General features: G+C 30.7%; 5 protein-coding genes across 7 annotated transcripts; 2 read left to right on the top strand and 3 right to left on the bottom strand.

The window, feature by feature from the left end:
- The first annotated feature begins 8,773 nt into the window (after nt 1-8,773).
- Nucleotides 8,774-12,585, top strand: LOC109594964 (DNA repair protein XRCC1). 3 transcript variants are annotated; one of them, XM_049969618.1, is made up of 8 exons: nt 8,774-8,839; nt 8,924-10,129; nt 10,193-10,730; nt 10,821-11,460; nt 11,511-11,765; nt 11,815-11,884; nt 11,938-11,991; nt 12,068-12,195. In XM_049969618.1, the coding sequence occupies exons 2-7, from the start codon at nt 10,079-10,081 to the stop codon at nt 11,950-11,952; spliced, it is 1,569 nt and encodes a 522-aa protein (XP_049825575.1). In that variant the 5' UTR covers nt 8,774-8,839; nt 8,924-10,078; the 3' UTR covers nt 11,953-11,991; nt 12,068-12,195. The 3 variants fall into 3 exon arrangements, with proteins under 3 accessions (XP_049825575.1, XP_049825574.1, XP_049825573.1); XM_049969616.1 differs by lacking the exon at nt 8,774-8,839 and adding an exon at nt 12,362-12,585 and having other exon boundaries at nt 9,887-10,129; nt 11,815-11,886; nt 12,068-12,304; XM_049969617.1 differs by lacking the exons at nt 8,774-8,839; nt 11,938-11,991 and adding an exon at nt 12,362-12,585 and having other exon boundaries at nt 9,875-10,129; nt 11,815-11,886; nt 12,068-12,304.
- Nucleotides 8,828-9,364, top strand: LOC109594963 (keratin, type I cytoskeletal 9-like). Its single transcript, XM_020010234.1, has 2 exons — nt 8,828-8,839; nt 8,924-9,364. The coding sequence occupies exons 1-2, from the start codon at nt 8,828-8,830 to the stop codon at nt 9,362-9,364; spliced, it is 453 nt and encodes a 150-aa protein (XP_019865793.1).
- A 1,292-nt stretch (nt 12,586-13,877) lies between the features above and the next one.
- On the bottom strand, nt 13,878-19,322 carry LOC109594966 (N-acetylgalactosaminyltransferase 6). The gene is made up of 10 exons (XM_020010237.2): nt 19,170-19,322; nt 18,871-19,096; nt 18,745-18,814; nt 16,102-16,246; nt 15,696-16,051; nt 15,458-15,635; nt 15,175-15,403; nt 14,898-15,119; nt 14,586-14,840; nt 13,878-14,531 (listed from the first exon to the last, which is right to left on the bottom strand). The coding sequence occupies exons 1-10, from the start codon at nt 19,172-19,174 to the stop codon at nt 14,361-14,363; spliced, it is 1,857 nt and encodes a 618-aa protein (XP_019865796.1). The 5' UTR covers nt 19,175-19,322; the 3' UTR covers nt 13,878-14,360.
- A 3,327-nt stretch (nt 19,323-22,649) lies between these two features.
- LOC109594970 (SRSF protein kinase 2) lies at nt 22,650-25,162 on the bottom strand. The gene is made up of 7 exons (XM_020010240.2): nt 24,812-25,162; nt 24,428-24,759; nt 24,066-24,252; nt 23,615-23,833; nt 23,222-23,551; nt 23,027-23,173; nt 22,650-22,978 (listed from the first exon to the last, which is right to left on the bottom strand). Exons 1-7 carry the CDS (start codon nt 25,017-25,019, stop codon nt 22,728-22,730), a joined length of 1,674 nt encoding a protein of 557 aa, XP_019865799.1. The 5' UTR covers nt 25,020-25,162; the 3' UTR covers nt 22,650-22,727.
- Nucleotides 25,163-25,540: 378 nt separating this feature from the next.
- LOC109594974 (cathepsin O) lies at nt 25,541-27,160 on the bottom strand. Its single transcript, XM_049969943.1, has 3 exons — nt 26,817-27,160; nt 25,957-26,492; nt 25,541-25,905 (listed from the first exon to the last, which is right to left on the bottom strand). Exons 1-3 carry the CDS (start codon nt 26,991-26,993, stop codon nt 25,599-25,601), a joined length of 1,020 nt encoding a protein of 339 aa, XP_049825900.1. The 5' UTR covers nt 26,994-27,160; the 3' UTR covers nt 25,541-25,598.
- Between the last annotated feature and the right edge of the window lie 770 nt (nt 27,161-27,930).

Genomic DNA, 27,930 nt, shown 5'->3' with positions numbered 1-27,930 from the left:
AGATAATCTTAAAAAAGGATTGATGCTAGTAGAGGCAAATATTACTGAAATACTCACGAATCTCGACGTTGGTGACAATTTAAACGATGTTTTCACGAAGCTTAAAACAGAAATGTCTAAACCGAATAACGAATTAAAAGCTGCAACAATAAAAAGTGTATTATCGTATGCAACAATTATATCTGCGCATATTGGAAATGGAACAGCTGGGGCAAAGCAATATAAAACTCTTTTGAAGGTGTTGATTAAACTTACTGGACCATCACTGAAAACTCTAATTGTGGAAGAGCAAGTTGCTATAAGTAACTTTCAGACAAATGTTACTGATTATCTTAGGAATGACAACCTAGATGAAAAGAAGTTTAGAGATTTGGTTGATAATCTAAAAGAAGAAATATTGGAGTGTGTGTCTGGTGTAACTTTAAACTACATTTTCAGATTTATTACTTGGGGCCAAGCGATTGATGCAGATTAAAAATTTGATCCTGTTGGAAATGATGTCATTAAAGATGTAATGTTTATTCTATATTTTTGAATTACATCATCTTTTTATATTAGTAATATCACTTTCAAGATCTTGTTAAAATTCTGCATTTGCATTTGTTTACACTTTGTTTAGATACTTGTTTGTAAAAAATAAAACTACTTATTTAATAAACCTTTTAAATTGGATCTTGTTTTATTATTTATATAAATTTATATATTATGTGTATATCATCAGCAAAAACTTTATTGTATTACAACAAATATAAACTAATCTATTGGACAACATTTAAATATTTTTATCTGCAGATACATAAAATCTACAAATTTTCTATGCCGCGGGTCTGTGGGATAAAGTGTCTGTTTTTTGGTAAACAAAACAATTATATCACAAAATATTTACAAAAAACGATTTAAAAATAGTATTAACTGTCAACAGGCGCATAACTCATTTTACTCATAGTACCTTTATTTATCACTGATAGACCAAGTCACTGTATGAATATTCATAATTTTGGTGAATATTATATAATGTGGCCGTGCACAATGTTGCAACAAATACCTAAAAGTTTCTGTTTCGGTAAACATGAACTTAGCACTCATCTATTTGGGTGTATTTTACTTGGCTGCAAATGGAGCAGGTAACTACTTCTTTGTCTTGTTTAAATTATTTGTATTTTTGAGTACCGTCTATTATTAATTCCTAAAGACTCGTTGTTAATTGATAAAATATTTTTTTAGTTGTATTAAGCGACAGTCAGGATGAGGCAGCCATTGACCAAAAACAAGAAGATATTTATACAAAAACAGTTGCAACTTATGCTGACTCCCTGAAAGCCCTTCCGGAACTGGTAAGCAGTCTTTCTAAAACATGTAAATTGCCGGCTGGTCTTCAACCCGGAGAAAATATTGCTCGAGCATTATTCGAAGTCTCACCTGCGATCCTTAGACTTAAAGCCTCTTTGGGGGAATGCTTAAGTGAAGTAAATAGTAAAGTTGAAGAAGCCTTTGAAAATTGTGACTCCTCAATATCAGAATTGATTAAACCTCAAATTCTAGAAGTAGAAAGAGAAATTGAATCATCACTGGGAACAGAAGAAAAAGGTGCCGAAACTTTTAAACAATACCTTATACTTTTGTGCATCATATTTGAAAACATCAATCACATACTTGACAAAGGAGTAACTTCGCCCGAACAGGCAGTTATTATAAAATTGATTATCTTCTTAAAAGTTAACAACCTGGATGAAAATGGCATTATCAATCAATTAAATTCTTTGGGAAATAGTACAGATGAACCAATTAATGAATTATCTGATCAAATTAAGAATCAGTTATTGGCTCTATGCTCCCTGTATGGCTCACTCATTGATGTAACGAAAAATCGGATTCCAATGGAGGACGCTCTTATTAAGTGTCTCATAGAATTGATAAATGGTCTGTCCGATAAAATTATCATAGACATATGGAATGTTATCCAAAATCAAATCAAAAATTGGGAAGAAGTACAACAACCAAATTGGTATGTTACATTTATAAATTGTATTAGAAATGTAACAGAAAATCCTACAAATAAAATACAACAAGCATTCAATGATGTGATTCAAAATATAAATGTTGATGATTTGGATAAAATTGATCCAGACGCATTAACTAAGAATCTGGATAACTATGCTAAACAATCAGTTAAAACATTTTTAGCAAAAATTCAAATTGTAATGAAATATAGGGCAATATTATCACTGGATAGTTCGTCTGTACGTAAAGATACTTTGAACTATATTATCAACGTCATGAAAGCAGATTTTACCTTATTAAATGTTCAATGGGAATCCATTATAATACAACTTTCAGAAACGTTGAGCCAGAAATCTAAAGATGGAATGACAGAATTAGACTTCAGAGAAATTCTTAATGAGTTCATCAAGAAGTGTAACAGGGAACAGAATTGGATCATCTCACTTCGTAATCTTGCCTTAATACTGTCTCCAAAAGGATATTTAACAATTGACACGATAGTCAAACGATTGACTGATTTTATTCCGAAATGTATGCAATCAATACAAGACGATATTATTTATCGTTTGAATGTTATCTTGAACGGAATAGGAGGAATAGGGATAGCGAGCGCAAAGGTATATAAAGATACCAGACAAAAAATAAGCACATTATTAAATGAAGTTAGTAGTCAAACTTTGAAACTACTTGGAAATAGAGTATATACCCTTTTAGCCGATCTTAAAAGTGATAATATAATCCATTTAATTAATAGTTTAAATACATCCAAAGATAAAACAACTCAGATCTTTGATGCTGCCCTATGTCAGCTATTACTTGATATTATTTCAATAGAAGAAATGAATTCTAAATCTAAACAACATATAGAATTTGCTATTGAGATGATCCATTCTCTTGCGAAGAACGTATTAACCCTTACACAATCTGTGATTAATGGAAAATTATGTCAAATACTAATAAAATTGGATCAACTCTCTTATAAAGGATTGCTAACAATAATTCAGCTGAAAAGTGAATTCACATTGTTCATACCGAATTTGAAAGTACTAATTTTATCACTAACAGATAAAATAAATAATATGTATTATCAGTGGGAAATTTATATTAAAGTAATAAAGTCACATACCATTGAAGATATTGTAAAGCCATTCTTAAAGGAAGCAATATCAAATATACAAAGCACCAATCTTAAGTCTCTAGAAGATATTAAGGATAAACTTTCGCAAAGTGGAAGTCCACTTAACTATAACTGGTTGAATACATTACCTGAAAATCTTCAGAATTCATTCTCACCGCCAGTTACATCATTAACAAATTCTCTTAATAAATGTGTGCAAAGAATCAATGATCAACTTTCAACTTCAATGAAAGACCTTAATATATCAGAAGCATTAAAAGACATAAACTCCAGTGATAAAGTAAGTTTAGAATGCCTTTTTAAATCTTTGGCTCTTGTCGTAAACTCAATAAATAGCAGTCAAGATTCTGTAGAGACTTATAAAAACATTTCGAATGTTATTAATGAGCGTTCGAAAAATGTATTTTACTTGTATACAACCTTAATGGACTCCAGAATAAATGAAATTGTATGTGATTTAAGTAATAATATTCTAAACAATAATCTAGACTTGCCCCAATTGTATAAAATTTGTAATGAAGAAGTGCTGACAAAAGTTGTATATATTCTTTATATATTTTTTGATACGGCTCTACCTCAAATGGAGAGAATGTGCTGGGAAGCATTGCCAACCACTGTCAATGTTGTATCTTTAAATGAAATAATACTTAAGTATCAACCTAATATTTTTGAAATATTATGTGAAAAAATAATAGTTGCTGTTAACAACTGCAAGGATCCCAAGGAATTGTATAACATATCTGATACAGTTGTAGATGATAATCTAAATTCAGCAATTGATGCTATAATAAATCTTCACAATTTGATTTCTAAAGAAAGCAGTTTGGCTAATATAGAAGATTGCATAGAGCAAAGTTTTAGCCAAGACTCGAATAATTTGAAAGACCTCGTTGTGGAAAAAATTACAGACTTAATGAACAAGATTATATCTCAGGAAGGAGTTGAAAATAATGCCGTTATTAAAGCAAAACAAATTATTAGTCTTGAATTGGTATATCTTAGAAATTTCAGGTACTATTTAAAAGTTACCATTCCTGCCATTTTAAATAAGTATTTGATATCACTTATTTTAAACACCGACGCATTTGATGATGTTTCAAATAAATTAACCACAGAAATCCAAGAATGCATCAATTATTGTATAAAGGAAGTTGAAGGACAAGTTAAACATGCCAACGTTTTCATTAATAGTCTGCGAATATTTAAAAATGCAGACCTTGCAGTTGATTCATTTATAGAATGTATTAAGGGTCTGGGTAACGCTATGATTGAACGCTCGAAATCTGTAATAAACGAACATATATCTGAATTGCAAAGCAACCAACCTAATACATTTGATCAGGTTTGGGCATCGTCAACTGTAGCTGAATTAAAGGAAAAATTGAGTGTAACAACAGAGAAAGGAGACCTGACAAAAATCCTAGAGGAACTATCAAATGTTGAAATCACTGATTTAACATTGGACAACTTTGACGATATGATAGATGCTAAACTGGACAAACTTCCAACAGATATCAAAGCAATTTGTTCCTCATTCTTAAAATCTTTGACTAGATTATTAATAGCTTCAAAAGGCTCACACTCAGAAGGAGCAACTTTTCTGGCTAGTATAATTCAATCGTCATCTCCGATCTGCCAAATTATATTTGACATGTGTTCTTACAGCATACAGAAGGGAACAAGCAAATTAGAAGTGACTTTTATTCAACTAATACAAGACAATTCATGCACAATAACCAGTGTAATAAACGAAATGGAAAACGTTTCCAATAAACTTTCAGATGACATTAATGCAGGTATCTATTATATTACCAGTTTTGGTCAAATAGTGCCTAAAATTTGCTTATCAAAAGACAAAGATTTACATAATATTCCTTCTGAATTGGCCAAAATTACATGTCAAACATATCAAGATTTATCTGGATGTGAGGACATTTGTTTATCCAAAATTATTAAAGATTTGCCGGTTATCACTAATAATGGGACATTAATTAATATATATAACAATATAAAAGCGGACATTGATGAGAAATATAAATTACATATTAAAATCCAACAAGCTTTCGACGAAGTTCAAAGAAATTTGAGCACAAATTTGAATGATATTTCTGGTGTAATATCACAAATTTTTGATAAAATTGACTGTCCCATTGCATTCTTTATTAAACGAGCGTTTAAAACATGTACGTCCCAATTGATTGCTCTTAAAGGATTAAATGCGGTTTCAGAATATACAGACCTAATTAAATGCATGAAAAATATCTTTACTAACGTATTGATCAAATTTATTTCAAGTCTGTCAGATTTAAATGCTATTTTCTTCGCCACACAAATTAAAAATATTAATCTCACAAAAGATCTATTGAGTCAGGCTTTGAATAAACTTAAACAAGACATTTACGATGGTGTTATAGATTATAAACAGTCTCAGCTGGATCTTATGGAAAGCATAGTTTGGTTTTTGGTGAATAACTTTAGCAATCCAAAATATGTCATCGGTGATATAGCAGATTCTATCCAGGAAATTGTACAACAAGCTAAATCTAAAGTAAGTGTGATTATTAGTAAATATTTAGATCCGCAAAGTGGACAGCTTACAATATCAATGATACAACAATCGATTAAAACTATCGAATCTACATATCCAACCGTCCTCGATAGTGAGCAAAAGGGGATCACTGATTCACTGGAACAATTCGATTCAAATTTAACAATTCCTTTGATAAAAGTATTCGATAACTCAAATATTAAATCAACCACAATCGGAAGGTGTTTATTAAATTCAACCACTTTAGTGATTGCCGAGGTCGGTTATGGCAACGACGGAGTAGAAGTTATAAGAGATGAAAAAAATATTATTAATCAACTCATCAGTTTAATTTTCAAAATATTTAATTATAAAATACAACAATGCACAAATGAACTTAAAAACGAATTATTATTAGCAAATACTCCGGACGTGGTAAAAGCAGCTTTAACTAAATACTTGGATAAAGTTAATCAATCAAAGGATGAAGCAATTCAATGCATTAATGTTATCACTTCGGTTGTGACTGTTGTATCCAATAAAACTCCCAACACAATAGATTCAAATGCTTTAGTTAGTGCATTTTATCCTTTAACAATAGCTTTCGCCAAAACTATAAGCATTTTTACTAAAGGCTTGATTCATACTGAAATTACCAAATTACTAAATGTTAAAGTAATAAATTTGGAACAACTTATACAAGTCGTTAACAATGTAAAGCAAGGTAAAACTTCATTCATCAATACAATTCCCAATAAAATAATAAATGATTTTAATAAACTTACAAATGGAAGTGATTTATGTGATGTCTTCTACAAACTGCAGAATGCATGTGATGACTTTGGTGACCCTAGCAAAAGCGTGTTGACGTCTATTGTTTTTAACATAGTAAGTGCCGTTATCAAAATTTATGGTTTAGGACAAGATGCTGTTAAACATTGTCAAATTAGCCTTAATCCTATATATATTGGAATGCAAAACGTCCTTAACTCTAATGACAATTACTTAGATAACGCTTTGAATAATATTGTAGTTGAACAAGGACAAGACATAGATACAGAAGGATTAACGCCACAAGGACTAGAGCAATTACTTGATGATCAGAACACAGCTGTTTGCAGTTCATTCCCACTTTTTGTAAATGTACAACTTCAACAACTCGGTATTATAGAAGTCAATATTGTGAATATACAATACTCCCAGGAATTAGTCGATGAGAACTTTGACTGGGTGGCTAAATATATTAGTGCACTGGCATCTTGTATAATTCAAACAAACAACCAAACTACTCAAGATATAATTCAAGATAATCTAGACTTTAATATTAATCTAGTATCTTTGATACAGTCTAAGCTTAATGACAACATTTTAAAAAAATTTGGCTACATTTTGACACTTGTCCCAAATATTTTGCAAGAATCACAAGTCATCCAAGGAAATGCTTTCAATACAGACTTAATTGATCTTTCATATCAAGATTTAGATGAAGATGTAAAAACATTGCTGCAATCATCACTAAACCAAATAATCAACATGATACTCACTACTAAAGGAAAAGGATCAGATGCAGTTGAAATCTATGAAAGAGCAACCAATTGTCTGATTGCATTCTGTCAGATTATTTCTGTCGCCGCCAAACAACAACTGGTAGGGGTAATCCAAGAGGCATCCAGTGAATTGACCGAACTTCAATTAGACAATAAACTTGACAAATCCAGTTTAGAACAAACACTGGATTTAATTCCTGGAAGAATTGACACGGCCTTCAATTCAGTAGGAATTTATTTCAGCACTGGATTGAAGACAGTTATTGCAGCACTTAGGCTCTGTAAAATTTAATGTAATCAATGGTTTACCCTGATACCACTTTGAACTGATTTTTAAATTTAATGTTCGTATTCGTTTTAGAAACTGAAGGTTAAATTTAATATACTGACATTTACTCTGTAGTTTATATATTGGGATTTTAAAGGTTTAATAAAGCAATATATCAAATGATTTGTTTTATTATTTAACTTATACAGTTTTATTACTTATTTAAGTTATTAAATGATTAGTATCGCACTATTTTATCTAAATAATACAGTTTTTCCTTAATTTTAAATAAACCTTTAAAAATGTAACAATATAACAATATTTTCATTAGAAAGCATATTAAAATTATAATTACAATTTGTAAACTATTCTTTACTGCCTAATTACACATAATACAAATCAGATTATGGTAACAGAAAATCTAACTCACCATGAGTTAGCAATTTAAAATAAATAAAAAAATCTTGAATATGTTAAATAGTATATAAATCAAATTACAGTAGTTATAAAACCGTCATTTTCTTTTATGAATGATACTTATATTAAAACATCATTTATCACATATGTGTCTAAATGGTTGAAATATCAAAACTTCTTTGATGAGTTAATTAAAATAGCTGAGAAGGCTTTAATTCAATTTACAGTTGAGCAACAGCTCCATATAATATTCTTACATATACTTCACACTACATTGTAAACAACAATTTAGATAAGAATATCTTAATTAGTTTATTGAATAAACTGATTAATGAAGTATTGGGGTTCGTGTCTTAAGCATATTATAGTAAGTTCAGATTGATTTGGTAACTTTGTGAATAAATACAAAGTGTCTAGGTAACACTTAAATATTTTAAAATTATTCCAATAAAATTAAAAAAAACTGATGTGAAAATATAATGAATTAATGAAAACAAGTGTTTTTTACTAATGGCTTAATTGACCTAATTGATACTAATATTTTATAAAGAAACATACTAATATGTTTATTAGCAGCAAACAATTATGTATGATGTGGCAAATCAAAATGATTAAATTTAAAGAAACGGCACATTACATTTATACGTAAATAATTAATAAATAATAATAACTTAATAACTGCATAACTTTTGTAAATGAAAAAATATATGTATATCTGGGAAAAACTGTAATCTACGAAAGTAATATATAAAAAATTAATTTTAAATTAGGTCAATTAAGGGTCATATAATAGTAATTAAGAAAGAATGATTTTTTTAAATTTAATATATTATGATAATAGGTACTTAATTGCTGTGGTCACATATAAAAACAGCAACGAATCAAATTTTCTTCATTGTACACACAGTAGTGCTTTACATTCATCCAAAATGTTCATTAAGGTAAGATAACTGCAAATATATAATATATTTCTAAAATATATTCACTTCTTTTTCAAATTTGCATGGATCCATCTAATATTTCAGGTCACCTTCCTTTTCGTCGTAGCAAGCTGCATATATTCAGCACAAGGTACCCCCATTCCCGGTATCGGCTTCGGAAACAACTTCGGCCAGTTCGGTAACTTCGGCGCTAACGCCCAAGAGAACTTCAGCCAATCCCAAATGAACGCCGAATCTTCGAGCTCATCAAGCAGCTCCAGCATTTCAAACGCCGCCGACTTTCAAGTAGGTGGCTTCGGAGGTGCCGCTGGAGGTTTTGGACAAGGATTCGGCTCCGGCATCGGACTTCAAGGTGGTGGCTTTAATGCCGGAGGTTTCGGTGCCAGTGAAAAATTTCAGGCGTCGCAAATGAACTCGCAACAGCACAGTTTCGAGAGTAGCAGCAGCAGCAGCGGTTCCCAGTCCATAGGCGCTGGTCAATCATTCGGACAGTTTGGACAATTAGGAGGTGGTTTTGGTTTCTAATTTTCTTTTGAATTTGTATAATGAATTAAATCAATTACGAGTTAATAAACTTATTAAACATCTTGGATATTGTAACACCAAGATTTCCAAATTTTAATCGTTGTTATAACATCTATGTTGGATTATGTTATAAAACTAACAATTAAAATGTTTTACATTAAATTTCAATAAGTTTTTGAGTGCAAGTTTTCCAGTGTGCCTCTTTGCGCCAATTCGTTTTATGCGCATTTAGGTTAGATTGTTGTTTCAGTTGAACTGAGGCGTGCCTCTAGCCTATGAGATATCTCCAATCGATCGATATCGATCGATATATCGGTCCAATCGAAGTTCCCGAAAATTGCCGATTTTTCCGTTTAAAAAAATTCTTGTTCGTGAAATGCCGTTAAAGAAATGTGTATTTTAAGTTTAAATTAATTTGACAAAATGTTTGTTATGAGAAAATTAAACCTTCAAATTCCTAATTTCAATAGTTAACGAATATGGGACAATATAGGCAAACACGTTTACTAGTGGAGTAATCTAATTATCAATTAGAAATAATTTTAAAATATAATTTGATATTACTCTTTCATGATACTAGAAAAACAAGATTGTTACTAAACTTAAATTTTTATAATTTATGTCAACACTGCAATATTTCGGGCTTCGGATTTGGGATTAATTTTAGGTTATGTCAGTTATTTAAAAAGCGGGTATTATGTTTTTAAATTCAAAATGCCCAAAATAAAAATTGATCATGTTATCAGCTTTAGCAGCGAAGATTCAGTAAGTAGTACAAATTTATTACCGGAATCACTATAACTTTCTTTACTAAAACAATTTATTTAGGTCCATGTCGCCAATAACATTCTTCTAGCGGATCCCGCGAAAAAATGGAAATGTTCTAAACCTGGCGAAGTGTCCGCCAACATTGTACTGCAACTAGAAAAAGCCTACAACATCACCAGCATAGACATAGGCAACGAGAACTCTGCCTATATAGAATTATTGGTAGCACGATCAAGCACTAATGATGAGTACAAACCTCTGTTGGTTATGTCATCATTTATGACGCCCCTGGAGGCCAGACAAAACACAAACATCAACAAAGTTCGTATGTTTAAACTAGAGGATCTAAGCAATCCTGAACGAAATGAAAAATGGGATAGAATTAAAATTGTTTGTACACAACCATTCAACAGACATGTTCAATATGGTGTTTCTTTTATTAACTTGTACAGCTCAGAAGCAAAAAGTGAGGAGAATAAGACAGTACAATCACAGATGATTGGGAAATTTACTCTTAGGCCAGACTCTCCAGACCACATATCAACTGGGAGTTTGTTTGCGAAGAGGAAAGAAATACTCAAAGATGAGGTCCTGAAAGGCAAGTTTATTATATATTAATTACTTAATTAAATCTGTCAAAACAGTAATTCTATAGTCATGAATGTATCATGGAATATTTTTAATATAGGTGCTGCAGCTATTAGAGAAGCATCTACTTCCAAAACCTTAGCAGAGTATGGTACACCAACAGTCAAAAAAAAGATTAAAATTGTTCCCAACAGCAGTAAAAAGCCATCCCAGGACACAGAAGACAAACCAAAACCCAGAAACCGAGATGAGCTCTTGTACAGCAAAGATGAGGACGAGAAGAATGAAAAAATTGATAAATTAGTGGCAATGAAAGCCAAAGAAGAGGAGGAAAAACTTGAACTCAGGGAAAAAGAAATTGAGGAGAGGAAAAAGAAAGAACAGCGACTTAAAGAAGAGAAAGAACGGGAGAAACGGGCGAAGGCGGCGGAAGATCGGGAAAAGAAAGCGAAAACAGGCACCCCAAAACAAGAGCGAAAGAAGGAAGGCAATTCGGACTCGGCAAAGAAGTTGGACACGCCTAGAGAAAGTAACAAAAGAAAACACGACGACAGTGGCTCTAGTAGCGTCAAGAAACAGAAGCCATCAGTACAAACTAAGCCATTTGGTAAATTATTGGATGGTGTGACTATTGTAATTAGTGGAATTTTAAACCCTGACAGAGCGAATTTAAGGACGTCCGCACGAAGTTTGGGGGCGAAGTACAAACCAGATTGGGACAACAGTTGTACGCATTTAATGTAAATTTGTTTTTTGTTATTGATATAGTTTATTATATTGATATTTTTAGATGTGCCTATGCAAATACACCAAAATTCAATCAGGTTAAAGGCAAAGGTAAAATTGTGACAAGAAAATGGATAGAAGACTGCTACAGGGATAGAAAAAGGTATCCTTGGAGGAGATATGCTTTGGATAAGGCCGACAAAACTGGGAATGAAAGTGAGGATGAAATCTGGGAAAAAGTTGATACTCCCCCTGCATGTCCTAAAGATGATGGTGGGGATACTGAGGATGAAATTGAAGCTATAATTAATTCTACAAAGTAAGATTTACAGACTTATATTGAACTAGTGATAGTTCTTGATTTCTAGGAAAAAACGCAAAGCTAGTACTGACACTGAAGATGAAATTGAGGGGATAAAAAATTCGGAAACTCCAAAGGTGTAAGTTATAAAAATAAAAAACCATTCATAATTCATTTAAAAAAATTCCAGAAAGAAAATAACTAAACAAGCAAAAAATGGGTCATCATCCACTTCATTTCAGAAGTATGTAAATAGAAAATTATATAATATAATGTAATATGTTTAGACCACATTTTTTTATTATATTTTTTTAATTTAGGGCTGATTTAAATGACTCAGAAACTGATGATGACTTGCAAATAATATCAAGTAATGGAAATAAAGAGGACGACGTTTATATTATTGACACAGACTTAGAAGACATACCAGAATTATCATCACCAAATATAGTACCTAAATTTAAAGATTTCTTTAATAAAAAAACGTTTTATATTGATTCAACCTTTAGCAGTGACCAAATACAGTTTCTTAGACGTTATATTGTTGCCTACAAAGGGTACTTTTGTATTTATTTAAATTATGACGTTAATTTTTAACAAAATATCTTTTTTAGTGTGTTATTGGATGATCCAACTGAAAACATAGATTTTATTATAACAGTGTCAGCGAATGTAGAAAACGTCAAGGAAATAAACAGTTCCGCAATTTGCGTTTCACCTCAATGGATTTCCGAGGTCCATAACAAACAAAGACTTGTATCAATGGATAATTACATATTGACGTAAGACATAATTATTTCGTACTATTGATTGTAATAAAATTAATTAAATCTTAAAATTGTTTATCTTTTCTAATTATAGAATTAAATACAGCAACAATATCTATCTAATATTGGTAAAGTTGCAGAATCGGTCACTCTAAGAACATTATCTAGCGCATGCGTCGTGAGGCGCTGATTTCGCGCTTCTTGAACATTTTGAAGTGCAGTGTTGTCGGTTTGCAACGGTCAAAATATTCGAATCATTTTTTATGGTTGAATTATTGTTGTGTTGTTGTGTATGTGTTATACTTTTTATTTTTTTGGTAAGTATAGTATTTCTTCTAATTTGATGATTATTGCTCATTATTAAAATATTATACTTTACAGATTATATTCTCATGGCGTTTTTAAAAACAATATATTATTCCTATTCTTCTGCTAATTACTTTCTTAATTTATTTGTATGCTCATTTAATATATTTTACTTTATAGATCTTTCTCATTTTTAAAATATTTTACTTTTATTCCTTTAGTAAGATTATTTTTAATTTGTTAGCAGTCATATTTTAAGTTATCTTACTTTATAGATTATTTGTGTGCTGCATTTATTATTTTTTTGTACAATCTTAATTTATTGATACGGGTCGTTAATTAATTAATATATTTTACTATATAGATAATTGTATTGTATTTAATTAAAAATGTTTTTAATGTTTATTATTTTTTAATTTATTCCAATTTATTAATCAATTTATACTATATTTGCATTGAACAATTTTTTTCGAGTTACATAGACCATGACTGTTCCTCGGAAGATCTGTTTCCATCGTACCTCCACGAATTCATATGGAGAAATAAATTTAAAAATCATAATATGTTTATGAGCATTTTAAATTGTATCAGGAAGCAATATCCAGTGGAATAGATTTTTTTGTTTTAATTGATTTTGTTTTTTATTATAAAATACATAAATATATCTTTTTTGTTAATTTTATATTAATGTTGTAAATTTACCTAATTATTTAATAAAGAACTTTTAATTAGATAGTTAAACTACCAAAGAAATATAGAGTAAATAAAAAATGAATATACTAATTAATAAAGTGATTTGAATTTTATCTCTTTTCGAATTCAACCACATAAATAATATAAGTCATACATGAAAAACATAATAAATTACATATATATTTTTCTAAAAATCAGTTCTCCACATATTTCGTTAAAAATGAAATCTGGCAACTATGCTGTCTAAAATCTCCGAAACAGACGATTTCAAATCCAGTTGACGCATGCGCTACAAATATTCCTTAGAGTGACCGATTCTGCAACTTTACCCTAATATTTGTTGGTGAATAAATAATACACAAAATCTTCTAAAAAAATTCTTATTAGGAATGATTGTAAGTACAGTCCATTACAAAATTTTTTATAAACTTGTACATTTTTATATCTAATCAAATTTTTAACAATTCAGTATGGCAACATTTTTTAAACTGACTAAACAAAATGAACAATTTTTTTATCACAGTTTTAAAATCTAATTTTCCACTTAATTCTACTTGTTTTATTTTCCATTTGAAGATAATTATGGTATTTAATTTCGATATGTAAATTATCATTATTATCAAATGGAAAACTAATTTAGCATTAAATTTAGATGGGCAAGAATATACAAGTAAGGCAAGTTTGAAAAAATACTGAAAACATACTTTGGCTTAATTTAAATCAAACATTACGAAACATTTAAAGAAGAAATCTAAATATAAAACAGCTTGACTTGATGTGTTTTTCCATCTTAACATTAGTAAGGTCAGTATTTCAGTCATTAATTCAATATTGTTTTATTAATTAATTATTTCACTCCTATATTTTCCCAGTCCGCTATCATTGTCAAATTCACATTTTCAAATCTCCACTTTTGAGTTTTAGAGTTTTGGTCACATGATGTGACAAATAGTTTTTTCCTTCCGGGATCACAGTCTAAGCACCTTGGATTGCCACCATGTAAGAACCATTGTTTCTCCTAAAAAATCCATGGTTTATAAGATAAATCAAACCATGACACAATATTACTTACAACGTCGTATTTCCAATACTGATTTCCTTTACTACCGTGACAGGGATAAAGAGTTACATCAGCCTTGTCATTAGGGTCGGAAACGTCAAAGCATAACGTCTTCCCTTTTATCCTCAAGTCCTTGTGCCACGTCAAAGTAAAGTTTTGCTCAGCGGTACGTCCCGTACCTTTAGCACATGTTGCCACTTCAACTACGCCGTCTCTGTCATGATGCATCGAGTCCACGCACAAATCCGGAGCACCTAAATTCCTTATCTGGAAAAGATGACAACAAAATGTAATAAACGTAGTTTACGTATTATATTTTGCTACCTCTCCTACGCCAAAGTCACCAGGTTCAACTGGGGGATACTTTAGAGGTAAATCAAAGGCAATATTCTCCATAAACCATTTAAATGGTTTACATTTCAACCTTTCCCTCAAAGCTTTCTGCCGGGAAATATCACCGGTGTCTATATTTCTATAATGGGGCCGGCGATTGTAGAGGTATTGAGCATATTCGTCCATCCACACTTCTGCTACTCTTCTATAATTCTGTAAAAAATATACTGTATAATTAGTCCTGGAGATAAAGAATTAAGTCACTCACTCTTCCAACGAAATCGCCTTTTCCAGGATTGGGGAAAGGTGCGTATTTTCTATAAATATGTCCGACCCTCGAACACGGTGCGTCGTACATTTGACCACCGCACTGCCATATTTTGAAGCTCAATTCGTATTGCTCACCGCCCCAAATGTCCAAGCCCTCATCGTAACCGTCCAGCTCCCAGAAAAATTTGGTGCTTATCGCGAACAAACCTCCAGCCATGACGGGACTCCTACGATAAAAAAAACCAGATAATTTTGACACATGTGTTTAGGCGTCCACTCACTTGAAAGGCTCCGTCGGATGTTTTAGATCCTCGGGGAGTAAAGGCAGGCGTTTGTAATAAAATTCCCAGTCAAACGCTCCCCTGGCACCTTCATCTTGGGATCGGTATTCGAAAGTCTCATATGCGACGACGTCGATAAATGGACAAACACATGTTTTATAATCTTGAGCGATGGGTTCTAAAAAATATAATTAATCAATTATTAATAAATTACTGGAAGGAAATAATATCGTTTCACCTAACAACGGAGGCAACCAATTAACGTTGGCCTCAGTGTGGGAATCCAGAAAGATCAGGACGTCAGCGGTGGCTTCCCTAGCTCCCGCCATTCTCGCCCTTATTAGACCGCTACGTTCCGGCAAATGTATCGCACGGACTTTCGTTAAATTCGCCGCCAAGTAGTCATCCAGAGGTTTCTTACTAAATTCCTTAGTACTACAATCGTCCACCAAAATGACCTCCTTCAACAAATGTGCGGGCGACCTGTTGACCACACTGGTGGCGGTCCGAAGAAGCGTCGTCCAGTGCTCATTGTGGAACGGCACAATCACACTGACAGTCGGAAGCTTCTTCAGGTATTTCTTAGACTTGCAACTGAAATAATTGATGTAGTTACTTGTTTCCTTGCGGACTGGTCAACGTACCCCGGATGTCTGATGTCGGGCACTGATCTATCCAGGGCGATTTTGTCACTAAGGGCCGCATTGAAGCCGTTTACTTTGTACAGTGATTCGTAGTTGTCTTGCTCGTTGGCGGCGAGATACGCCGGCTTGCCTTGTTCTCCAGTTCCTAATTATAAATTGAATATAAATTAAAGCATTTCCCACAATAATACAATCATATGGGTCAATTTTTATGCCTAATAGTCAATTTTTCATGCTTATATTACATAATAAATTAGTGAGTATGCGTTAAAAATCAGTAATGAGTTTAATTTTGTAGGCCACATATAATTATAGTAACTTAAGCAAGTACAAATAACGAATAATAAGTAGGTACAGGATAATTAATAAGCGTATATTACGGATGCAATATGAATTAAATATCATTTCGTTGGGGCAGTAAAACACGATATAATTTGATTTAAATGTTTAGTACAGTATTATCAAATTAACAGCCCATAATTTAATATTTAGTTAGTATACAAGGAGATTCACTTAACTTATTAGTACTCGCAAATTTTACACAGGTTGTTACCACTTATACCAATCAAAAGTTTTTTAATATTCAATTTAATTATGCTAAAAAATACAGTGCTCATTTGAAACCGTGGGGCGTATTTTTTGTCCGATTTTGATATATATATATATATATATATATATATATATATATATATATATATATATATATATATATATATATCAAAATATATAAAGCTTTTGCTTATATGCTCATATATAAGCATATAAGCAAAAGCTATAGCCATGAAAATTGAGGAAATCATACTTTTAGAGAAAATTTAACTGCATCACTGGATTAAGCGCCCTCTAAAATAGTTATATACCAAAATTCATAAAAAAATTATGGATATTTATAATTCTGTGGAAAAATTAAAAATTATTTTTTTGAGATTTTATTTTTTTAATGAAGAAACTATGAAATAAACTTATCTTATTTTTCAAGAATATTGGAATATTATACTCATACTCAGTATCTAAATTTTATTTACTTTCTCCAATGCACCGTTCAAATCTATACAATTATTACATCTTATTATTTTATTATAATAATGTAAATTTAATTTTTCCACACACAATTATGAATACACATAATTTTTTTATGAAATTTAGTATATACCATTTCAGGGGGTGTTTAATCCAGTGGTGTAGATAGGTTTGTTAGTGTGTTTCAATTTTCATGTCTAAAATTAATCTGTAAATTTTTTGTTTTGATTACGTGACATTTACAAGTACATATTTTTATGCTTTACAGTTGAAAACAAATGCAAATAATCTGAAGGTGTCCCGTTTTCAAATGTGTATATGTTGTTTTATTGAAAATAACAAAGTTGTTGATGTTTTAAAATGCACAAAATTAAACAAATAAAAAACATCCTATGTAATGCCAATAATGGCATTTTATAAGAAGGTCCTTGGATAACGTGTATGCCAGCATCAAAATTGGCAGATTTAAAGACATTTTAGTTAGATTATTAATCTCCAAAATTTTTAGAAAAAAATTAATTACTCAAAAACTATTGGGTTTAGCCATAGGCCTTGGTATAGCCAATTTATTTGAAATTACATGTCTAAACTTATACAGGGAGTTCCATTGAAAATAAAAATGCTACTTCCGGTAGTTAAGTTTTAATTGCTATAAAAATCAATCAATAACTTTTTTCATACACTTCCAATGAATAAGTTATGTCAATATAGTTTCTATAAAAAGTGTATACTTAATAAAACACTGATTTTGTATTATTAAATTCAATTTTTGACATTGCGAATGTTACAACACATGTATAACATAATTGCATTATTGAGGTCAAAATAACTTTAAACTTAATTAATTCATTTATGTATAACAATTCAGAAATTTAAAATATGAAAAGTTATTGCTGACGTTTTGGTAGAGATAACAAAGTGTACATTAGAACAAAAATATCTATGTAAATATCAAGATAGACGTGTTTTTAATTTTGAGTATAGTGTTAGATAATACAGGTTTTCTCAATTAAATTTTTACATATTTTATCATTCACTATGTTGTAGTAACAAATATTTTTAATAATTTAATTGTGTGATAATATTATTATTATCTTTATTTATAAGATAAATTATGACATTTGTAGACAAGAATAAATAAAGAAATATGTTAGAACTATGCACATGAAGGTCAAGAATAAAATATAATGAATAAATATGCTAAAAATTTTAAGAATTGAAAGTAGAATGAAATTCAAATAATATATTAAAATAAATTAAAAATATATTTAAATATTTTTATCAGTCCTTAACCATAAAACAGAATTGAAACGTGGAGTCTAGATAAGCGCCAACAGATTCATATAATTCAATTCCCAGAAATTAAAACAAACGTTTTTGCAACAAAATAAATTGTAACACTTGACCAACACATCCTATAAATAATGCAACAATAAAACCTTCTGTTACACCTACATAATCTCAGGAATGTAATATAATTTTATTCCAAATTTACGCAATTAATTAATCCGGTAAAAGTGAAATTTAGCAATAAGCCTGTTTAATTAACAAAAACAAAGCTTCCCAAGCAAGATACAACGAAGCGTACATATGACGAAAAAATAAAATGGAAAACAACCATACCTGTCCTTGCCAGATCCTTCTTGATCTGTTTGTAGTCGTGCCAGTCGATTTTTTCATTGACGAACACCTCCTGAAAGGGTAATTACTCAATGCGAAACAAAGACAACAAAAACTGAAACCACTCACATCGGGCACCTCGACCGGCAACTTTCCGACGATCCTCTGCACGTAGGCCCCGTCCTCCCGTTCCGGTCCGGGGGCCCTCAGTATCCTGAACAGGAGCACCGTAAACACGACAGTCAGGCCCGACAGCAGGACGAATTTCAGTAAGTGTTTCAAGTTTCGTCTCATTGTTGGACGCACAACCGCTGCACAGCCGAACCGACGCACGATTCGTATACGTTTATCATTACTGAAAAATCGACGATAACAATTATCACTCGGAACCCATGGCGTAAACAAATCCACTTGGCCCGATACCTAACCTCATTCGCAACTGTCAAAAACGGTACGGATTGTGGGAAGGCGCGCCGCTGAAAAAACACCAACCGGCTCGTAACGAAAGGTGAGACTGGCAGCGGTGCAACGTGATGCGTTCGGGCGTTCGTTTTGTTGCAAGCCCCGGTTTATTGCGTTAAATGTAAATTGAGCATTGTTCGGATTTCGTTCGTCGAATTAACGACGCGAATTTTTTTAATCGCATTTGCCTTGAGATAAACGTTAACAATGATAATTTGCTCCTCTTGCTCATGTTTCTTGTAAACAGTCTAATTTCTAAAATAAATAACCTAAATAATCTTTTTTAAACAAATAAGCCTATCCTTTGTTATAAAAGTTGCTTTGTTAATAGAGATTACAGTGTAGCCCATAAAATTTGTATTTTTTGTCCGATTTTGAGATTTTTTTCAATTGTATGACTTTGTGACAAAATTTCACGTTTCTTGATGAATACCAAAATACGCAAAGTAATTTTTAAGTACAAAAATTGTAGAAATCATACTACCAAATTTTTCATACAAAATCTAACTACACAACTGGAGTAAGTAACCCTTGAAATGGGTATATAATAAATTTTATAAAAAAATTAGCATATCAGTAGAATCAGTAGAAAAATTAAAAATCATATTATTTTTATGAGTTCATTGTTTTAATCAAGTAATTTATTGAATAAACTGTCAAAAATAACATAAATTATTTTATTTTTCAAAAATATTAGGATATTATACTAATAATGTTCTTTTTGATAGTTTATTTCATAGATTACTTAATTAAAAAAATTAATTCATTACAATATTTGTTTTGATTGTTCATTTTTCCACTATGAATACACATTTTTTTATAAAATTTAGTATATACCATTTCAGAGCGTATTTAATATAGTGGTGTAGATTTGTTATAAAAAAATTGCTAGTTTTGTGCCAAAAATGAAACATTTTGTATTTAAGTATATATTTTCATGTTTTAGGGTGTCCTCCTCTCAAATGAACCACAGTGTATATGCTGTTCTTTTGGTTTCTTATAGTATGGTCCTTGGTCAACGTTTATACCAAAAATCAACCTTAATCTAGCATAAAAATTGGTGGCTTTAAAAACATTTTAGTTTGATTATTAATCTGCCAAAATTGTTGGAAAAAAATAGTGCAACTAATTTATTTGAAATTACATGTCCAAACATATACATGTCCCGTTGAAAATATAATATTATACTTATATTAATACTCATAATACCAAAATTTTATTTGCTTCCACCAATCCATCGTTTAATTCAATACATTTACAAGTTTGTGGTTATCTTTATCAATTGTACTGTGTAAATATGATATAATTAGTATAGTATCATTAGCATAATTTCTAGTACTGAAAAATTAGATAATTTATGCTGTTCTTGACAACTTATTCTACATATACCTAATTAATAGACTAAATTTATAAGAATATCCTACTTTTTAATGGACCACACTGTACTTATAGAAATATAGTGGCTAGAAAAATAGTACATTTACAATTAAACATTTTGTAAGATATTTCAAAAAAGGATAAACATTTACTTTTGTCCAGTCAGTATAAAAATATAATTCAATATTCTATACTTTTTTTTAATTTGTTATTTTAAATAAGATAGAAAATATTTTGATTGCATTTAATTAAAGGTGTCTTTCATAATTAACATTAGAATAGTAACTACATTATATATAGTATATAATTCCCCAAAAGATTACGTATTTTTATTTAAAAAAATAAACTGAGTTCGTTATAAAGGCTATTTTACATATTTTATATAAAGTTTATATTAAAAAACAAATATTATTATATACAATATTCTTTGTTATAAAAAGTTATATTGTTGTCATGTTTTAATAAATTACTATCTTTTCTTTCCTTGTCTTTGATAACCTAATTATAGATAAGTATCATTTGTAATATTATAATTTGTACAAAAATTAATTATATCAATTAATATAATAATAGTTACATTTTAAGTTTTGAGTAAATAAAAATTTCCAAAAAAATAATTAATAAGCAACCTGGTCTCGTACTTGGAAATTGAAAAAATTTAATGTCTCTCAATAAAATCTGCAGTAAGGAGTTTTGCTGTATGTAAACTAATTAATATAAGAAATATTAATTCGGCGATATCACCAATTAAGTCATTAAAGGACTATTAAAAAATTAATATCGTTTTACATGACAGGCTTTAAAGAGAAAATACTTGACATTAGAACATACGAAATTTATTGAGTCGTAAATCCAAAATTGTAAATTATTGTAAATGTTTATTACAGAACTTTCAGTTAAGGCAATATTTTGTTATGCATTTTGTAGTGAAAGTAAAAACTAGTTAATTGCTTATTTTTGCGTAATACCATCCAAAAAAATACAGGTAATTATTTATTATTTAAATATATTTAACAAGTACAGGAAATATTAAATATTTATATAATTAATTATTATTTTAAGTTTTTAGTTTATGATTTAATTGAATAAATTTTTATATTACATTTTACTAATTTTGTATTACATCCTATTTGTCAGCTTTTTTTGTTAAGTACTGAGTACTACCTCATTCAAAATGTTGTCCAGATATATCTCTTTATGACAATTATTTATTTTTGTCATCGCACAATTTTTTATGTATTAAATTGCTGAATTCTGAGAAGCACAAAATTGAATTTGATTTTCTGGTACCTAATATTTATAATACTATTAAATTTAATTATACTTGAAAGAAACATTTTCTTTGTTTTATTCTAGATAAATATAATATCACTACTAAAGAAAATAGTGCACTACTGCACAATGCATTAAGTGTTAATTGCCAATGTAATTAAAAATTCTGTTTTAAAATCTTTACAGGGCACCAGTATGATTATTTTTATAAAGCTTTCTACAGGAGAAAACAAATTAATGTTATACTTACTGTACCTACATTTCAATAACTATAAAAATTTTATTTTATTAAACATGCATATAAATTATAATATTAGAAATTAAAAAAAAAAAACTCAAATAGTTATTTAAATTTAAATGCATATCAAAAATCGTGTTTAAAGTGTTAACAAATTATCCACATAATCTATAATTACTTAATTTAGTGGACGACTGAATGATAAACTAAAAACTCGATACAAAATCCAATACATCATTGTAATAGTGCGACATTCTAACACGTAGTTATAAGAAAATTGTACAACGTACACTATAGTCGGACAAGTTGTTTTCTTGCAAGGTTAACCGTTGTGTCAACCGATTCTTCGTCAATTGATTTGAATAAAAGATTTCTCTTGGTACCTGCCCGCGCGTTGAGTAATTCCAAGGTGCAGTTAGAGGAAAAGGTCGCTGCATATTGGAAATTACAGTCACGACAGCGTAGGTAAATCATACCAAGTTCCACACCACTCGATACACAATAGGTTAAACTTTTGCAATGAAACATTATTCCAGGACTTTACTATTTACTAAAAATGTTCAAATTCAAAAATCATTTTATAAAAAGTATATGTATAAAAATGAACAGGTCATAAAATATAATTAATCAAGGACCTTCACTTTTTATAAAGCCATGGATGTCTTAGACATTGGGAGGCGGTTGCCCTTGTGTTGGGATCAAAATCCAACATGGGTAATAAGAAATCCTGAAAACTTAAAGCATCCTCCAGATTCCACTTGTACTTTTCCGTCAACACGTCCTGTAACCTCCATCTCTTTATGCCACAGATGTGTTTCAGTTTGTTTTTTGAGTCGAAAAACTTACGAGAGTATCGTCCCGTCTTAATGATGTGTGGTGGTATGTCTCCTACAAAACAATATTTACAGAAACTTAAGTTTGTTGCCAATTGCTTACCCAATAGCTCTATGATATGAGCCAAATGATCCTCGTCCCGGCTGAAATGGCAACTAGAGTGTGGTTCAAACAAGTAATCACCGGTGGCGAGTTCAAAAGCAACACAAGCGGTGCTCCAAATGTCGGCCGTTACATTATATTCGGCACCTTCAAATCAACTAATCAGATAGACAAAACGTTTACCAGAAGTAATACCTATCAGAACCTCCACTGATCTGTATTGTCTGGTCTGTATCTCGTCAGAATAGTGCTTGTGAACGTAACAGGCGTTCCCCAAATCCGCTATTTTTATTTGAATGTCACATTCATATAGTGCTGGATCCAAATTGGTTAGTGGTGGTCTGGGACTGGGTGGAGGAGTTGGTGGTGCAGCTATGATATCTTTGTCTGTCTGGTCTTTTTTAATGACCACCGTCGGTGGTTCCCCTGATTCCCGCACCGCCTCGATCTTCCCTTTGCACTGGTTCAAGACCTCCAATTCGCTAACTTCAGAATCACCTGGGACTGTGTTCCTAAGCCGGTCTTCTGCAGTAAGTACGAAAACATTTAAAACTTAAAAAAAGGGGCTATATTTAATACTGTAGTTACCAGTTTCGGTCTTTTTCATAGTAACCACTTTTTGAAGGTGTTCCATTTCATTTTTCATCAATTCAATGTGTTTTTTGTACTTTTTTTTTAATTTTTTCTTTTTGTTTTTACTTATTTTCTGCTCTTGTGATGGTGCCGTACTGACTAATGATGTTGGCAACTTCGTTCCTGGTATTAACTGCAGCTGGGCAGCTTCACAAGCCATTTTCATGATAGATTCTATAAAAATGTGATACTAAATGCACTATTAAAATACATATTGTTATATAAAAATTATATAAGTACAGAATTTTTATGTATTTAAATATTTCAGGGAGTTGTCACTACACATATAAATTTATGAAATGTTATAATTAAATATAATTACTAACTACGACATACATAATCAACTACCGTTAGTATTGCCGTTTAAAAAACATTGATAAATGCATTGAAAGTGAATGTCATTTACCTTCGGAAACACACAATAAAATGTTCTCCGGTTTAATGTCTGTGTGAATAATGCTACATTTGTCGTGCAGATATTCCAGTCCTTCCAACACTTGACGAATTATCGTTTTAACATTGTTTATGGGTATTCCTTTGTATCGAGATTTGATTATTAGTCTCAAGAGGTTGCATCCTAGTACTTCAAACACCTAGGATATTGACGAAACTTATTTTAATTATAAATAAATCTCTGTATAATGTAAATTAATTAATGTTATTTGATAACTCAGATGAATGAAAATATGGTATATAGTTTTCTTTTTAATGTGTTAATATTAGTATTGTAAACAATCAAAAATAAACATACGATTCATTTCTTTTTACCATGCATATGTGAACTCCGTTAACCCCACCGATTTTGAAATCGTGCAACAACTGAACCGTCTTCTCCCTATGGGGGTCGTTCACGTCCGCCTGCCTAATTTCTTTTAATATTCTTATTTCATCGATGGCTGCCTCGTTAAAATGTTCAGCCGACTTCACTATTTTCATCGCAACAAACTTCATTTCAACCAAATCCCAACACAACCAAACAGTTGAAAAATAACCCCATCCAATTTTGCGGTTCACATGGTATCTGTTGAGAAAGACGTCGCCGATTCTCACTGGGTGATAACCACCAACACAATAATCCTTGCTGTCTTCTTGGTCTCCATCTGCCATTTTTAGATGGTTTTTATACGTACCTGTTGGATTTTCTTTACTTACCCTCATTTATGTCTATTTCGCTGTCCGATACAGTTTCGTCATCTGTGGTCGTCGTACTGCTCGAACTTTCGGAGGGCAATTCCTCTTCATCACTATTATCACTCTCGTCTTTTTTGTGTTGCTCCTGTGTTCTCTTATTCTTCTTGTATCTTTTTGCTTTGGCTTTAAGGGCCAACTGTCGACGGTTGACATTGAATTTTGTACTCATGATGGAATTAAAGCTAAGGGAGGCTTAGGGACACATCACACATATATGGGGCTCAATGGAGTACACATTTGAACAGAAATTTTTTTTCTGTCAAAAATGAACATGACAATTATATTTTGATCAAAACAAAAAAAGACATTTTAAATAAAAATAACCTTATATAACTTTTGGTATCATAGACTAAAAATTACAAGACATTTGAAAAGTTCTTGTCAGTTATGACTTCAGTAGAACAATATTTGGAGATAAAATAATGTATGTATAAACTTGACTGTACATATTTATTACATAGATTACATCTGAAGATTACAGATGTTATATATTTGTATGTACAACTTAAACCATATTTTTGATTGATATTAATATTTGCATATTTTATTGACGTGCATACGTGTAAAAAGGAAAGGAAGTGTATGCATACAAGATTACATTGAACAGTGATATGGTATTACTTTTTACAAATATATACATACGAAAATAACTATGTTCTTTGAAATGAATACTCAAGATTAGACACAACCTCAAAATAAACATTATATTTAACAAAACAAAATCAGTAAAAATATAAAATATCACAACTTATAATACTTTCAGAGCTGCCACTTGATTAGCAATACCACAAACATTGTCTCCAATGGCAATGTAAACGTATCCATTGTCCCCAAAATCTTCACCCCAGGTATTCCTGGCAATGTAATGAGGAATTTCGGCAGTCAAATCATACCCCACAATTTGAACAGCGTGATTCAAATTTCTAGTCTTGGAATTACAATGGTATTGAATTATTCCGCCAGCGTAGTTCTGCCAGGTTTTTGCATCCACTGCGACAGTTATTGGTCCAATATAAGCGATGAGCTCAAGCATCACATCTTCATTACCAACAAATCTAAAATAAAACCATCCAATTCTAGATCATTTTTAATACATTCAAACTTACTCCCCACAGTTGAATTCTGAAATCTGAACACCACTCCACGTATCATTCCTTCTGCATTTATCGTTTGACTTTGTTAAAGGATACGTTGTTTCGGTGACAACCTTCGCCTTGGTCATTATCATCCACTGCAGCAAACTACACATGTCACCACCTTCACACCCCCGATTAAAGGTCGAACAATCGATCATCTGCTGAACACTCAACTCCTCCAATTTGCCAGTTTTCATAGCGTTCATCGACTCCACTGTTTCTATTGTAGAAAAAGCCCAACAGGCGCCGCATTGATTCTGATTTTTCACTTTGGTGACTATGTTTTTGGATCTCCAGTCGACTTTTTTCGGTAACTCTTTGGCTGAACGTTTGTTGAAGTAGTTTTCTTCCGAAGAATCATCATCTTTAGGCTCTTGATGGAGGAACGTTGTTAGGAACTTGGTTTGGAATTCTTCTGGATGAAGATCTGAGAATTTTGTGATGCCGTAGATGGCGGAGTTGTTCGTTCTGTTTTGGTTTAATGTTTCTATTGTTTCTAAAGAGTTCTGCAATTTAAATGAAAGAGTCGTTTTTAATATATTATTATCTTTCAATACATAACATTTTAAATAACTTCAAATGAGCTAACCAACTAAAATAAACCGTTAATATTTAGTCAAATAAAATTTAATCATGTCTTGTAAACAATTGTTAGATGTATTGGTTTAAGTCTTTATTGACATAGATTCAATTCCTTTCTATCTGTGAAATACTTCGGTTACAGAACAAGGATATCATTTTGCATCATATTTCAATATTAACAGTTAATTCATATAACTTGATACACGAAAACAAATATTGAATCAATGTTTATATTACTTAAATCGTACCTTAAAAGCTTCTAATCTCAAATTATACACGGTCTGGTTTTCATAACTTTTATTGAACCTGATGTTGTATTCCGTAAAACTGTCCTCCACACTTTCCTTATCAATTTTTATCGGAATAACAAAAAATAGCATTGCAATATAAAACCCATACTCTAGATAGGTCAGAAAGCGTGCCATTACACTCTCACTAAATAATTAAACCTAACACACTACACACAGTCTTTCATACACTCAGGTGTAATAAATCGATGTCGATGGGTAAAAATAGTGTGGATAAGGTTTCCTGATGTAGTCTTGATGTTTATTTACTAAAGATTAATCTTATGACTGAGCCTTGTACGTTTTGTATTATCACGTGATTGGGTTTATCAAGAATGTTTATACTGTGTGTATTATTAGGGAATTGCTTTTCTTGTTTATTTAGTATTTGATATAAAATCAATAGATTAATTTAGTGCTAGGTGAAATAGTTCACTATAATAGATTGGCAAACAAAAAATATATTTATGTTTTTATGTATATTATTTTCCACCATTGTTATAGTTATAACTAATTTCAAATTATATTTTTCCCTAATTATTCAAAAAATATCATAAATGTTTATTCACAATATACAAATTAAAAATATGTGTAAATTTATTTATATATTATTTATATTATCTTTAAATTTACATATTATTTAACAAACGCAAATATTTGAAATCATAACTTTATTTTTGATTTATTTATTTTTATTTCACTTAACTTAACGAAATATAAATAAATGAATTGATTAATTTATTAAAATTTATGGTTTAAATTGTGTTTATTTAAAATACAAGTGGCTAAAAATAGAGTACCATCTATCACTAAGTAGAAATATAAATATACTGATGTCGCCATCTATGTATTTTATAGTGAATGTGATAAAAACGAATTCTAGTTTCCATTTTAAGTATAAAAGTCTATTTAACAGATGTCGGTAGTAATTGCCAATCAAATTTAAATTCATTTGTACTTTTAAAATTATAAATTACAATTTGAACGCAATAAATCATTTTAATCAAAGTAAATTTTAACCACATTTAAAAGTTTTATCCTCTTTTTTTAAATACATTTATCTTACTTATTAAAA

The sequence above is a fragment of the Aethina tumida genome, chromosome 7, assembly GCF_024364675.1.
Source record: "Aethina tumida isolate Nest 87 chromosome 7, icAetTumi1.1, whole genome shotgun sequence".
In the NCBI taxonomy this organism is placed as follows: domain Eukaryota; kingdom Metazoa; phylum Arthropoda; class Insecta; order Coleoptera; family Nitidulidae; genus Aethina; species Aethina tumida.
This window is presented reverse-complemented; position numbering and strand designations above follow the sequence as displayed.